This window comes from Carassius gibelio, chromosome B3 (genome assembly GCF_023724105.1).
Source record: "Carassius gibelio isolate Cgi1373 ecotype wild population from Czech Republic chromosome B3, carGib1.2-hapl.c, whole genome shotgun sequence".
NCBI lineage: Eukaryota > Metazoa > Chordata > Actinopteri > Cypriniformes > Cyprinidae > Carassius > Carassius gibelio.
In genome coordinates this window covers 10,983,239-10,999,031 of record NC_068398.1, presented here as the reverse complement: position 1 = coordinate 10,999,031, position 15,793 = coordinate 10,983,239, and the positions used below count along the sequence as shown (strand labels likewise).

General features: G+C 37.9%; 2 protein-coding genes across 5 annotated transcripts in view; both read right to left on the bottom strand.

Annotated features, from left to right (window-relative positions):
• Nucleotides 1–6,630, bottom strand: part of pbx4 (pre-B-cell leukemia transcription factor 4) — a 35,784-nt gene extending 29,154 nt beyond the window's left edge. The window contains exons 1-2 of one of the 3 annotated variants that reach the window (XM_052550362.1): nt 5,450–6,630; nt 1,818–1,919 (exon numbers count right to left, since the gene is read on the bottom strand). In XM_052550362.1, coding sequence (XP_052406322.1) covers nt 1,818–1,919; nt 5,450–5,634 — 287 coding nt within the window. In that variant the 5' untranslated portion in view covers nt 5,635–6,630. The remainder of the gene's footprint in view (nt 1–1,817; nt 1,920–5,449) is intronic. The other 2 variants (XM_052550361.1, XM_052550363.1) reach the window with 2 other exon arrangements.
• Nucleotides 6,631–10,166: 3,536 nt separating this feature from the next.
• On the bottom strand, nt 10,167–15,162 carry LOC127952088 (kinetochore-associated protein DSN1 homolog). 2 transcript variants are annotated; one of them, XM_052550368.1, is made up of 11 exons: nt 15,067–15,162; nt 14,832–14,859; nt 14,190–14,442; nt 14,032–14,105; nt 13,854–13,926; nt 12,841–12,922; nt 12,698–12,748; nt 12,529–12,600; nt 12,296–12,443; nt 11,177–11,264; nt 10,167–10,855 (listed from the first exon to the last, which is right to left on the bottom strand). In XM_052550368.1, the coding sequence occupies exons 1-11, from the start codon at nt 15,096–15,098 to the stop codon at nt 10,773–10,775; spliced, it is 984 nt and encodes a 327-aa protein (XP_052406328.1). In that variant the 5' UTR covers nt 15,099–15,162; the 3' UTR covers nt 10,167–10,772. The 2 variants fall into 2 exon arrangements, with proteins under 2 accessions (XP_052406328.1, XP_052406329.1); XM_052550369.1 differs by lacking the exon at nt 15,067–15,162 and adding an exon at nt 14,930–15,056.
• Nucleotides 15,163–15,793: the final 631 nt, after the last annotated feature.

Below are 15,793 nucleotides of genomic sequence, written 5' to 3'. Positions count from 1 at the left end.
AGGCAGTCTCCCATCAGCAAACTTTATTTCCAGGCTCGGTGAGCTCTGATGCATGGGAAGCTTATTTACGCACAGCCAGATTTCAGCGCTACTGTATTAGAGAGCAGATGAAGCATGCTTTCCAGGAGCACTGGTAACCCTTAACAAATGCCAATAATCGAGGTGTATTCGTTAAAGCTGTTCAACTCGCAACTGGGATTAACATGCCATCTGAGCATGAAACTGATCATGTGACACAGCCACTTTTAAATCCAAAGTGGATCCAAAAATGTGTTGCATTTTGCGGAAATTCTGTGTTACAAATCTCTGCACTAGCCTGAATAATCTTTTACAAAAAAGTCCTGAACTAAACACCACAAAACTAGCTGCCTAATATTGCAGTTGGCTACAGCTAAACAAAGTTAGAATGTTTCCCGTTTGCTCCGAGGCAAACAGATAACGTGGGAAATCCCCAAAAAAGATTTTTTTTGGTGGATGAGGCCTTAAGCTGATGACACACAGTGCAACTCGTTGGGTAATTTTGTTGGAAATGGGCAACGGCACTAGCTTGGGCAATGCTGAATAGGTTACAGTTGATTAGTTAGCTTGTCTTATCACATTGCCTACTTTCCAGCTGTCGTGTTTATCATCCAACATGAGTTAGAGGCCGAGCAAACTTCAGATTTACTTCTAGCTAAGGCTTTATTTGCTGCCCAGATATTCATTGTTGGCTTTAACATGTTCACACCCAAATATTTCAGGTATGTTGCTTTCAGGGCAAGAGGCACAAATATTTAAATACGTGAGCTGGCATAAAATGGATCGCTGAGTCTTGAATGCATGTTATTTCCTTTCGCTTGAAAACTAATGCAATATGAGCAAGAGAAATACTAAAACATCAAGTAACGACAACTGACATTACAAACAGAAATCCAAAGTCATGTCTATGGATGGATGATCATGAAAAGGCGTAACTGAAACTGAAACATTTTCTGGGGTGTAATGAGAAGGGAAGGCTTTTTTTATTATTGTTAATTGTATATCTATCTTAAGAGAGTTTCACTCTTTGATCAGTTCCTGAGAGTGCACAAATTATTCTTTTATGTGGCTTTTATGTGAACACTCCAACTGAATTTTAAAACGAATACCATCTGATGAGGTGGTTTGAGTATTGTTTACTTTAAGTTGCTTATGAAGCACAATGTGAGATTGTGTTTTACCTTCTCATGCACATGATTTTAAATATTTTTGGCTATTACACAAAGAGAATGATGACATGCAATGAAACAGATAAGTAAATAAGTCACTTGTTCTCATTTCTAGATATAACAAGGGGCATATTTTAAACTATTGTCAAATACACACAGAAACAGCAAATATTTAGTTTAGTTTTCTGTGAAAATGAAGGTTAAAGTGTTCAATCTAAGGTGTTTTTTTTTTTATATCTGAAGAAAACTGCAATAAAAAATATTTATTTTATAGTACTTAAATGACAGGCATATTACAATAAATGAAAATAATCATTTCGATATAAATTGGTAAATATATTTTTGCTAACGTAATAATAAAAACACAATTAAGTAAAAAACAGACTTTTTAGAGCCAGGGCAATGTGAATATAATGAGAACTGGATTCTTTCTCACTTGATTCACATTTCGGTCTGTTCAAACTGGTCTGAGTTTGGTTCTTTTAAATGTGTGGCCACACTGAGATCTTTTATAAACCACTGAAAACACGTCTTAAACTGTATGAGGGTGCATTATTCTCTTTGTCGTCAGCATGGAGGGGATGATGGGGGAGAGAAGAGGAGGGGGTGCTCATGCGCTCCTGTACTGACCTGTGCTGGAAGTTGAGCGGCAGGGCACACCCTGCTGTGCTCCCCCCCAGCTCCCCCTCCCTCTGTGGGGTCCACTGCGCCGGTGCCTCCTCTGGCCAGCATCTGGACACAGGGCAACAGGGTGAGAGGCTCAGGGCAGCAGGCTCAGACAGCGCTGGCATCTGCCCCCACCGTCCCAAAGACATCCCACCCCATCCTCCCCTTACACTGGGACAACAGACCCCCACAGTAAATGATGCAGATCAAGAGAAGAAGAAAACAGAAATCAAGTATTTATATATATGGCATATGAGGATGGAATCAGAACAAGTCTGATTTTGCCAAAGATGTTTGAAATGTCGAAACAAAGACCAAATCGTTACCTACTAAATGCAAAGTAAACCTAAAGTCACATGAAAGCAAAACATGATGTTTAGCAGAATACACTGCTAGTCTAAAAATATCTATTAAAAACGTGTATAAGGACATGTGCATAAAAGTGATTTAGTGATATAAATGCTTAACTTGCAGCTCTTTTCTGATGGATGTAATCTGGTCTGTCAACTCAGTTGACTTTATCTACCAATACTTGCAGTGACGACAACAGGCCAAAGCAAGATAAGAAGTCTTGTGCATTCTGTTTGTTTTAACATGCAATGAAAAGACCCCGTCTTAACGCGCTCTTCCCTTTCTGAGCGAAGCACGTGCCTCCACTCAGCAGATAATGCAGGGTTGGGACACATTATACTAATTAATTTAAGAGGCATTATGATCCATTTAATGAGATACCACAACTGTGCATATTTCATTAGTCGCAAATAAAGGAAATCGGTTTATAAAAGACAGAAACAAAAGATTGTAGTGACCGCACTAGGAAAAATTCACTCTGAAGTAGAGTTAAGCTCCCCACTCAGCAAATGAAGCTGCCTTCTCTGCCCTAAAACCATCCCACACTTGGCAAAATAAAATTGCATATTTCTCTCAGGCATCTGAACTATTTCAGGTCTGTGCGGAAACACCGAAGGGGTTTTTGCTTCATAACTGAAGGCGGCAAGGGCTTATACTCAAGAATAACTGCAGAATATCAGTGACAGAGAAGAAGTGACTTAAGAGAAAACGCATTTACGTCCATCACTAACAATATCTGGCATTATCCTTAAAGGAGTCGTTCACCAAAAAAAAAGAAAAAGAAAAAGCCAATTCTTTGGTTCACTCAACCTCATGTCAATGTGATGCTTTGAAGAGTGTTTACACTGCCTTTTCCCATACGACTCAAAGCTCCCTCGGCTGCAGCTCTCAAATCTAATTCACTTCTGCATATTCAAACTTGCCATGTTATGATCAGTTATGAGACACACAAGAACCAACAGTGTTTTGCATCATTAACATGACACATGGTGTGACTAATCTTCATGCCACTTTGAAGATGCAGAAGTTCAGATTAGATTTGCGAGCTACAGCGGTGGGGAAAAAGTAGTAATAGGTTACCTTGAAGAATGATTTATACCTAATCTAGCTTTTAAAAATCTATTTTGTTATCTCTATTGCTGGGTATGATTCATGTAATGATAATTTAAAAAAATACACTTACACTCTTGAAAACTTCAGACTCCCCTTGCTTCAAAACTTGGTTGACTGAGATGATTCATATTACACGAATAGAAACTATAAGTTCTTCTGAGCCAATTCTTTGCATTATCATCAGGTCTGAATAATATACCCTTTCATAAAGTTCTCCCTGTAACAATTTCTGGACTTTTCTTAAGTCTACACTTAAAGAAATTAAGCATAGAAATGATTTTCACTCAGAAATTGCTGAAAAATTTCACAAACTAAAAAAGAAATGCCAAGAAACACATTACATTAAACATGAAATTCATGTAAAAACATCTGAAACAGTACTTTCTTGTAAAATATAATAATAAATAATATTTTAGTTTTATTGACAGATATGTGTATGATTATGTTAGCCTGTACATATGTATGCAGGGAATTCGGGTGAACTGGACCATTTTTTGTCATCAAGTTCACTCAATATATCCTAGTGTAGGTGATATTAAATCATTTACGGCTCGAGTAAAAACACTTAATTTGGATGCTACTCCACAAGACACATTCAGATTTTTTTAATAGTTTGAAATGTCAGTCTGTTTCTCAAGTAAAGTCAACATAGGTCTCCAAAGACTAACTCTGGTCATGTTAATTGCCATTTCAATAATTCTTATTAATTTATAGAGCTTGATTGCATTTTGAAAACAGCAGCCAGGTCATTCACCATAATAATTAAAGAAATGTTCATTTTTAGATTAAAAATTAGATGTTTCATCTTCATCCAAACCGTGTCAAAACCCTCTTCAGATAGACCAACACAACATTTATCTCAGGGTCTTTTCCACAAGTGAAACCAAAAGTCACCTCACAACACTGATCCAATAAACGCAGTAGAGACATAAAAGCAATACGGTTGCGTTCATAAGTTCTCTGTGTAGCTACCCTCCTCCATCTCATTAATAGAAACTCAATTTGCGGACAGCTGCACACGCGCACACATTACAGGAGAATTGATTGCGCCCAACACACAATGAAAAGGATGAACACCAGGGAGAAGGAGGAGGAGGAGGAGGGTAAAAGAGAAGTGAATTAATTAAGAGAACCAGGTGGTCAGATGGCTTGGTGGAAAATCACAAGCTAATGACACATATACACGCACATACGATCCCTCATTAAAAAGGCAGCTTTAGTCCGGGATGCGGGATCTGTGGCTGGAGTTGACCTTTCAGCAGATCTCAGGTCACCAGCGATCCATACGAGATCAATTACACCCCGGTCGATAGAAACACACCGACTGTACGCGCGCGGAATCTGCGGGAAAACGCGGGAAAGTCGTCAAACCTGTCGGCTGCTTTCATCTCGAGGTTAAGTCTGACACTGTTTGACGGCGATGACTTAATTAAGCGCGCGCGCTGATTATCTATGCTAATGACGAGGTAGCGCATTAATCCAATTCATTTATCTGCTGAGGCCTCAATCTGGCAGACACGCACTGAAGACCAAATGGCTTCACAAGAGCACATGGGCTCCTGAGAGCAAACATATTGGTTGACCTCTAAAGCCTTTTTGGCCCCTTTTAGCAAAATCTTGTTGTGAAAATATACTGGCGTGATTCTAGTCTTCTTATCATTTTGGAGCGTATTTGGTGTGAATGGAAATCGCCGTTTATAATCCATCTTTATAATCAATAGATGTCGACAGTTTCAATCACATGGATCGTATTTTTTTTTTTTAACTTTCTCATTAACTTTCATCAAGTACAATGCGTAACAAACCGATTATTTAGTGCATGCATTTATACTTCACTTCACCAGATGCCTTTATCCGAAGCAAGTCTTTGGCTAACTTTTAACAACTTAAAAATGGGAGGATGCAAGAACACCCGAACAAATATTGTACATATGCAATTAACACACTGCATTTTTACCCCCTAGTAAAACTGTGTAAATGTAATAAGCAATAGGTGCAATGCATTCTAACATGCACTTATTTATATGGTGTCTATAAAAAGCAAAGTATCCAGCTGCTGTTGCACAGCAATTCCCCTCACAGAAACTATCTATCCATCAATGCTTCTCTTGAATGGCTCTCGCAGATCTTACCTCGCCTGGGCTTCGTCGAGGCTCTCGTCGGTGATGGCCATGATCTGCTGGAGGATATCCCCGATGTCCTGCTGCGGCTGGCCGAGGGACTGCTGCTTCCGAACCGAATCGGGGTCACCCACGTCGGCTTGAGAGAGTCCGCCGAGTGCGCCCAGGCCGGCCAGCATCCGTGTCTGTTCATCCATAATACCTCGCTTCTGTCCCCGCCGCAAACCGATGAAAGCGTGTCTCAGCGCCCCGTCTCCGAGACCATGAACCACCGACGGCGTCAATACAAGAGTGCAGCCGAACGAACCGCGATCAGACGAGAAAACAATGAGAGTGCGACTCAAATGTGGGCTTTAACCACATCAAAACGATGCGCGGTGGATGGACAGAGGTGGATCACCGGCTTGCATGGAGAGGAAATTAAAAACAAAAACAAAGTTGTGATTCCTGTATTATCTAAAGCGAACCCCTTTACACCAGCACTCGCATAAACAGTCTAACAAGAAAATAAAAGCGTCCCTGGAAACATAAAGTATCCCACGCGCGGCATCTCAAAGTATCGCTTCTCTAATCACGGTCAGCAGTAAAAATCATTCATGTCCACAAATAACGCGACCGATCTGACAGATAATAACGTTACAGTAGAAATCTCAGGCGCTACTAACAAGATGGACTAAACCAACCGGAGCAGCTAACAAGCTAATAGAGAGAGGAAAACTCTTTGCTGGAAATAAATCGAAAAGGAAACCCCAGCCTTCGCTTTTTAGCGTCCCGTCGCTTAGGAAAACGCAAAAACTCAACGGGCAAGACGAGTCCCGAGAGCGGCGGAGGAGCGCGACGGCTTTAACGCTTGATTCCGCGATCTCCGACACAATCGACTCGCAGTGTGGGCTAGCTGATTAGCGGCGGAGCTAGCTAGCATTCGAGCGCTGCTAGCAACGGATTCACACGGGCTCCACAAACACCCCCGGGACCGACGGCAAACTGTGCGCGAGATGCCCCGGTTTGAACGTTAGGCGGACGGCGCGAAACGGCTCAGAACGACAACGCTCAGCTCCATGCCAGCCGACTCGACTCAGTTGGTTTGTTCCCGAGCCGCGGTGCTGTCGTAGAAAGACTTGCCCCTCTCTTGTGTTTCTGCCCTCCTCGGCGGCTCTTTCTCCCCCTCTGAGCCGCTACAGACGAGCCATACGTCACCATCGCGGCGCGGCAACGCGCCTCTAGGGGCGACACTGAGCGCGCTGACGCCTCGCGCTCAACGTACGCTACGTTTGTAAACAACTTGAGCGTCTCAAGCTTTAACAGATCTAAGAAACAAAAAAGCGAAAAGGATGTATAGAAACTTTGGATTTCCTTTCTTAAATTTCGTATAAGTTTGGTATCCCCTCTAGTATTTTTTGTTCTTCTTTCCTTTTTCTGTTTGTTCCTTTTTGATGCTATTATGAATGTAATTAATAGATACAAACACTGATTCTCTATGTTAGTGTTCTTATGTAAAAAAAAAAAAACCTTTGCAGTTTACGTTACTCTGTAAAACTAAACACACACACCTTGCGCGTCTCTTTCAGATGCATCGTATTCAGGTTCAATTCGTCGAAGAGGATTTTTGTATAGTAGCCATAGCTGAATCTATGCACTTGAACAAGCCAGATCATGGTAACCAGTGGTAAAATAATGAATGGCACCTCATTTGCTGTGCTTTGATCAGATTAACTAATACACAATGTGGTGCTTATAAACTGGCATTACAATTAGGAGCAGATTAAATGACTCCCCTCATGGGTTACGAAGAATGAACCTTCATCAACTGCTAGTAACTGCATTGTTACTGTAGTAAAACTATTAAGGAAAGTTTATGGAGGGCTATCCACTCTACAATCAGCGTTGGATGCTGTTCTACAACAGTGCATGCTGTTGTAATTTACGAAGCACGATGAACCCTTGTGACCAAAACTATTTCTGTTGAAAAAATGTAAGAAAATATACTTTTTAAATCAAAGAGGTCTAGAAGATGCAGATTAAGCCTACATGCATGCATGGTCGTGAAAGTAAGATTCACAATGTCTGATAATGGTGATATGGTCCTGTCCTGGAAAAGAAATTCTGCTATAAAACATGTCTTTGGGTAAACTGCGAGCTACTGGTGTATTAACAATGTATATTATAATGTTTAGCAGAGTAGTATGTTTTGAATATTCTGCTGGTAATTTACATCCATATAAAAAAAAACTGAAAAGGTAATTTTCTTGTTTAACTTTGCTCTTAAAAGAAAAGGCTCAGGCAAGAATTCAACTTAATGTCATTATATACTCAACTCACATTAATAAAAACCTATAGGCTATGATTGACTTTTTTTTTCTGCAAATGACAAAGAAAATATTTTGAGAAATGTCTCTTTTTGGTCCATACACTGGAAGGCAATGGGATCCTAAACGTTTTATCAACATTCTTCGAACAATCTTCTTTCGTGTGCCACAGAATATTTTAGATTAGTCATCTGGGGTCTTAACTACGTTTTACATTTATACACATTATGATTTGGTTCAATGTAACTAGGCCACAGGAGCAGAAATTACTCAAGTGAAACACAAAGGAAGATAGTTTGAAGAATGTTGTTTAAAAATAATAATAAACAGTTTTGGTTACCAATGAGATCCATTACATGGGAAGAAAAAGAAAATACTGAGCTTGTCTTTGTGTCCTACAGAAGTCATACACATTTGATAAAACATGAGGATGGGTGAAAACAAAAATATTTTTTTGGGGGGTGAACTACCCCTTTAAAATATGCCTTTAACAGTAAAGTCTAGTGTGTCAATTACTGTAAAAGATATTTATTCTGCATGGAAAAACAATAGCTTTATACATGCATAAGAAAATAGATTATTATCAAAAGGTTTATAATATATACGTTCATAAAAGCTACAAAGTATTTGCTCAATTACAAAGTAATTGACCTTAATTATCATATAATTATTATTTTCATGTTATGTCCATATGAATGGCTAAGTATATCACATATTTATATCAATGTCTATTTTCAAGTGCATGGACAGTTCAGATTAAAAATAAGTGGTCCCAGTTTTTTTTGCAAACGTGGACGTTTTGAGGTAGTTCATCACTCAGAGAGAAAAGACAGGCTTCTCAGATAAATGGGTGCTGGAATACGAGGAGGGGAGAGACTCGGCCTGGAGCATTTCACTGGGACTCTGATGATGTGTGTGCAGAGACAGGAATGGGACAGAAGTGGTCCTGGTTTATGCTGACGCCAAGCACATCTCTCGGCTACAATCTAACACTAATCAATCTGAAGTGAGAATAAAAACATTAGAGAACAAACGGTAACCTGAGCTCCTTATCACAGCGTCGCTTTCACACAGCCAGATTTGAGCAATTGTAAATCTATATTTTTTCCATCTTTCTCCTTTCATTTCCAAGACGATGGACAAAGCGGTCCTGTGGCTCCATAGTAAAAATGAACCACAAAATTATATATATATATATATATATATATATATATGTGTGTGTGTGTGTCTGCTGCATAAAGCATACATGTATTTTAATAATAAAGATTCTGTTCTGCTTATTACTCTTACTTATACTTGAAGCATGATTTAAAGGAACAGTTCAGCCCAAAGTGGATAGAGGACTCATATTGTAACCCCAAAGAAAGGGTTTGAAATTAAAAACATCTTGATGGATGTTTATTGCAAACAGACAGCTTTTCACTTCTTGGGACATTAGATGGATGTGTGGATTATTGTGATGTTTTTATCAACTTTTTTTTTTACTTTTATTCTGATGGCACCCATTCACTAAAGAGGATGCACTGATGAGCAAATGAGCACCCGAAGGGAAGTAAATTGTGAGCAAATTTTCAAATGTTTTTTTTTTTTCTAAACAACCTTTTTCCATGAAAAAGCACATTTTGTCTGAAGAAAAAGGTTCTGAGGCTGTTAAAGGTTATTCATGAAACCGTAGATGCCAATGACGAACCTTTACTTTTGGGAGTGTATCTATGTGGGCAACTACTACATCACATGCATACATTAATCTTCATCAATTTACATTTAATTTAAAAGTATTTGCCACCGTGAGACTAGTTTTTCCTCTCGTGTCTGTGAATAGGTATTCTTCTGAAATCTGTTTGAGGCAGATGCGGCCCACAAGCGCTGAGCCTGATTTTCATCTAAATAAGAATCGATTCCTCTTGCGGTGCCACCCCCAGTGCTTCGAACGCTTAACCCCACTCTCCTGATACACCACCTCCATCCCTACATTAACAGAGAAAACTAAATACAAGCCAAGTCGAATCAGCCCGCGTTCTGACCTCGTTTTCCAGCTCTTGAGATCAAAACGGTTAAAGGTTTTATTTTGGGATTGTTAAAACGTCTGTCTTCAGTTTCTTAGATCACAGTGGACGAAGTATTGAGAGCGAACACAGATACTATTATGTCACGGGAGTTCAGAGCAGGTGGTGTTTAGTCTTGTGGGCATGGAAATGTGATATAAACAGAGCGGATGTGAAGTGGAGAATCCTGTGTCTTGCTCAGCAGTCCTGTGTGACGCTGAATAGAGAACAAGGGCTGGAAGTGAGGGGGGAAGGGGTCACGGGACGCACAAGAACAAACATAACAGACGGCTAAAAGGCCCTCAAAGAGCTCATGACTAAAGCCCAAAGGCCAGTGTCTTTTCTTTAAGCTAATAATGATGACTTAAAGCGTGTAAATACAAGCTTGCGATGTTTGAGCTGGAAACAAGACACCAGCACAAAAACCGTTTATTCAATTTCACCATTCAGGCAGAAGAGAGAAATATATCCAGTGATGGATGAATGAATATCATTCTTAGTCCATTAGACATACAGGACAGATTAAAAGACCGATTAAAAGCATTCGGGGGCTTAAAACTGAATCAAAATGTTTTTTCTTTTCTTTTTTTACATGACAAAAAAATGTAAGCAAATGTCAATGAATTTAATTTGAATCTGAAATCTGTAAAAATGTGAAAAACAAGCCCTATGGAGAACTGCACGGGTTAAAGTAGAGCTCTGAATAACTAGTCTGCCATCTAGTGTCCATCTATGGGCTTTATGTGCACATTATGAGCCTTTCCTCTTACTAAATCTAGGACAGACAGACAGATGTTTAGCATGAATTTAGATACTCGCTATCCAAATTATTGGGTAATATGAAAAGGCCATGTATTTTGATACAGCAAAAAGTAGAAATGATAGAGTAGAAAGTAATAATGCATAACTGAAATGGCTCTGTCAGACCATAGCACTTTTCTGTGGTAGCTCAGCATCCCATGGGATTCATTACGGCTCTGTAAACTAAGAGGAAACACTAGATATGGCTCCTTTTATCAGCTGTTTGACTGGAGATGAAGGGAGATTCTGAAAGCCAGCCCTGGCAGCTGTGAGGAAAACAAACAGACAGTAAAACACTGCGCTTAATGCAAGAAACTGGACTAAATAAAAAGCAACCGGCACAATCAAGGCAGCTCCCACTGAACTGTACAATAATTAGTGCTATTTTTTCAAACACCACGTTTGTTGTTGATGTCTTGATTGTCAATTTGATTTTATGTTTTTGAAAGAAGACTATTTAATACAAAATACAGTAAAAACTAATGGTGTCATATTATAATTATACATATACACCAATGATGAAAACAAATGAATTAAGTTTTTTTTATTTTTTTTATCATAATAATCCCAAACTTTGGGGATCTCACCTAGTCTGGCACTGGTCTCCTTTAGCAGCAGCTGTGATTTCTCACGGAAAGACAGCAGCTCCCTCATTACACAACACTGTGAGTCCATCTGTGAAGGAAGACAAGTAAAGACATTTAAAAATGAAAATATGCCACCAAAGAGTAGTATCATTTTTGTTTTAGGATATTTGTTGTATATAGCACACATTAAGCTGGTATTGTAAATAAAGGAGATGCTCTAAGGGGCTGTGATGAGCTTTGATTTTGGCAAGAAAGTAGTTATTAAAACATGCCATTTAAGCCTTTTTTTTTGCTTTAGCATTGCTTACCTTTTTTGGCTTTACTTATTAGTTAAAAAAAATAAAAATAATTTAAATCCTATATTAAATCTAATATAGTTGGGTCAAAGATGAGACGTTCCAATTTGGTGTCTGCAAATTAAACTTACAAAAATTATTCTATTTACAAAGAAAGCATATGAAAAGTTTCAAATAACATCTGATTTAATAAAATATCAAATATCAATGTTCCATGGTCATTCAGTGTAACAGATATATTTAATGTAAAAACGAAACACACACACACAAACACACACACATATATATATATAAGAAGTGAACATACTAAATTGTATTATATTTTAAATGATGAAAATCTTCTTGGTTTATTTTTACACCGGATAACATTTTAGTGGGTGTCTTCCATAAATAAAAGGTAAAAATGTATTATAATCTTCATTTTTTTTCTCAGAACAAATAAAATGAAAAAGGGCACATTATCACGTACAAAATAAATAAATCAATAAAGCTGTATTTAACATTTACTGTTACAAGTTACATTATAATGCAAAATGCACTTTTGTCTCACAGCCCTCAATTGTATTTTTGGCCCTTTGTAGTACAATGTTTGGTCCCCTCTGGTATATAGTTACCATAAAAATGGTAAAGAACACATAGCATTTAATATATATATATATATATATATATATATATATATATATATATAAAAATTTATTGCAAATATAAAAACTGCCACAAATGTCTTTGTGACAAGGCTAGTGAATATGTTGTCAGATGTCTATGGCTCTCTGGTCTGAATATATACGGTCTTTTAGTGAATAATAAAGCATCATGGTCTCACCACGAGCTCCATGTTTCGGAGTAGTTTTTGCTGTCCCACGAGCACCGCCTTGTAGTCTGGTTTGTTCAGAATGAGCTGACTCTGTGAGGACTTTTCAAAGCATGATGGGTCCAGCGGCAGCCCCTTCTCTTCACCTCGCTCCACACATCTGCAAAGGGACAGAGAAGAGGATGAATCCGAGCGTCCTTCAGTGTCCATGTGTGCTGCTGGTGCGTTTATGAAGCTGTGCTCACTTGTCTAGTTCGTCAGCTTTGCTCCGATGTTGGTTCAGAAGCGACTCCCATGACATACTCTCAGCCTGTAACCTACACAAGCACAAGACCATTACACATGTCAGATGCAGTCAGAAAATGAAACAGATGACCACTGTATTATCTGAGGTGGACGAGGGCAGAGAATTACCTGTCTATGTCCTCCTGAATGTGTGCAGTGGTCATGTTAACAACAGGGTCACTGCACACACAGAGAGAGAGAGAGAGAAGATAGATGTATTAAAGTGGAGAGTGCTTCAGGATCGAGGGACTAATGCTGAAACACTGACGGACCTCTCAACAGCTGGAAGTGAACTCAGAGTCTCTCTTCTGATGTCTTCAGCCAGACTGTCCCACTCTCCGTGCAAAGATTCAACTGGAAGTTATAGTTTGGACAACATTCAGTAAGTGTGGGCCTTTTCTGTGACTGTTTTGTTTCGCTAAGACTGCAGAACACTTATAGATGAGGTTTTGTTGATAAGATGAAACAGTTTGTTTGGAAATATACTGTATAAGAATGTGTTGAAAATGACACTAAATACACTACCACTCAAAAGTGTTTTTTTATTTGGATTACACAAAATATATACTGAAAGGTGATCATATTAAAAATGATTATAAATTATTAAAAATGTATTTCTGAAAAACTGGTTGTTTGAAGGATAGTGGCAAAAAAAGGTAAATAATTAATATTAATTATTATTAATATTATATTTTTAAAAATAAATCAGTGCTTTTATTCAGCATGGAATAAAAAAAAAACTAAATCCGTTTCCACAAAAATATTCTGCAGCTTAACTGTTTCCAACATTAATAATAATAATAATAATAAAAGTTTCTTGAGCAGCAAATCAGCATATCAGAATGATTTCTGAAGGATCATGTGACACTGAAGACTGGAGGAATGATGCTGAAAATTCAGCTTTGATCACAGAAATGAATTATGTTTGAAAATATATTTAAACAGAAAACAGTTTTTCATTTATTTTTCATAATATAACTATTTTTACTGTATTTTTTTTATCAAATAAATGCATCCTCAGTGAGCATAAGAGGCCTTTTTAAAGAATAAAAAAAAAAAAAAAAAAAAAAAAAAAAAACAGTAGTGTTATAACTGTATAACTTACAGCTTGTTGCAAATATTCTTTATTTAAAGGATAAATGTGTAAATATATATATATAAAAAAATATCCCCTAAAATGGTAAAAAAAAAGAAACGGTAATTAATGTGTGTTGAAGTTATCGAAAACGTCTGCAGGAGAAGTAAAAACCTGAAGGCCTGGCTCTGCCGGGACCCCCGGACATACCTTGAGCCTGGAGGGTCTCTGTGTCAACACCAGGAACAGTGTACAGACTACTTTTGGCCCTTTTCACTGTCCTCTGTGAACAATCAGGGAAACATGAATGGTTAGACTAGAAAAGAGGATTCATGGTCACAATGACAAAGCTGAAATAAATTTTCTTAATAATGTGCAGTTTACAGACCTGCATGGCAGCTTTAATTAGCATCTCTAGCCTCTCGTTATCAGGCAAAGACAGGCTGATGGTTTCACACAGAGCTAGAAAACACAAAGAAAAAAGAAGAGAAAGTCAGCACAGTCATAAACAGCTCCAGCAGGATGTCCGGTGACCCTGACACTGACGCTGTGAGGAGCAGGAGAAGGCCGGCAGGGAGCGTCTGCCTCGGGACGATCTCCTCCAGGACTTCCTCCGTGAGCGAGGGTTTGGTTCTGGAGCGCTGACGCTCACACTGTCCCTCACACTGTCCTCAGCAGAGCTCATCTTGGAGTCCTGCAGCTGCTCCTCCTCTCCAGTACGAGCAGGTGACTTCTGAGGAGGACCCGGGACGGGGCTGCTGTCACGAGGCCGTTTGACTCCTTGAGACACTTCTGAGACCTAGTTGAGACAAACATCACAGGCTTAGATACATACAGACTGGTTGTCCATGCATGTGTCACATGACTAAAGATACTGGAAGCACACACACTTCTATATATTTTATACAGTTGAAACAATTTAGACTTAAAATTTAGTATGGGATAAGTCTTGTCTGTGAAACTGGGGGACAGATAAATAAAATAATATCGAGAAATATTATTACAATTAAAAATTTGATTTATTCCAGTTACGGAATTTAAAGCTGAATTTTGCAGCCATTACTTCAGTTTTTACTGCCACATAATCCTTCAGAAATTATTTTAATATGCGATTTTAATTTGATAAATAAAGTTATTAATCCCGAATGTTTGAAAGGTACATTTGAAAAGCAGTGAAAACAGATTTACCCTTGTATTGATGCTGCTGTCCTCACACCTGTGAGAGACATTAAATGGTCATGATTCAAGTTACGTTACTTTACAACACAGCAAACACATTTCACAGCCTTGTTTGGAGCATCCAACATTACGATAATTCGATATATTTTAAACAACAATTTTCAGTATTTGTCCATTAAAAAGGCAAAAATAACATTTGGTACATATACCGTATTCCTGATGTTATAAATAATAAAACACTCACGGTTCAATCTCTCCATTCTGAAGCTCCGCCATTTTCTTTCAAACCCCGCGCGTCAAACATGCCCCGCCCACTTTCATGTCGCCGTGATGGTTCTTGGGAACTGTAGTCATATTACATTTCACATGACAATGCTCATGCTTTGCTTTGGGAAAGCTATTACAAAAAGTCTGATAAATTATCTAATAAAAAAAATAATACAAAAGTTGCAGAGTCCACTGCATAAAGTTCAGTGTTCAAGAAAAATGTCCAACAAATATTTTATTTCATTTATAATTTTTCCTGGAACAAATTTTGCTTTCTTCTCCTGAGTAGGCTAATGCCTTCATTTAGAGTAGATGGGTGATACAGGATAACTTTATTTTCAGATGACTATATTATTATTAATATAATTGATATTAATATTATTATTAAAAACATAAGATAACTTAAAAAAAAAAGAGCACATATTTCTTTTATTTTTCCCCTCAAGTATTGTTTGTTTGTTACCTAGTTTCTGTTTATAAAAAAATTAAAGCAGAAATACTGGCAGAAATATCAAATAGTCCAAAAAGTTGATAAACAGATTAAAAGTATATTTTCAATCTTGTCATTTACGTTCTTGCATCCCAGTTTGGCATAATTATTATATATATATATATATATATATATATATATATATATATATATATATATATATATATATATATATATATATATATATATATATATATATATATATATAAAGAAA

What these genes read in the sequence shown, in the direction of transcription:
- LOC127952088 (XM_052550368.1), bottom strand. Translation starts at nt 15,098, where the DNA reads ATGGCGGAGCTTCAGAATGGAGAGATTGAACC. An exon ending in TAATTAAAGCTGCCATGCAG is followed by an intron (nt 13,927 to 14,031) that starts GTCTGTAAACTG and finishes GATTGTTCACAG; the next exon opens with AGGACAGTGAAAAGGGCCAA. An exon ending in AAAGCTGACGAACTAGACAA is followed by an intron (nt 12,444 to 12,528) that starts GTGAGCACAGCT and finishes GTCCCTTTGCAG; the next exon opens with ATGTGTGGAGCGAGGTGAAG.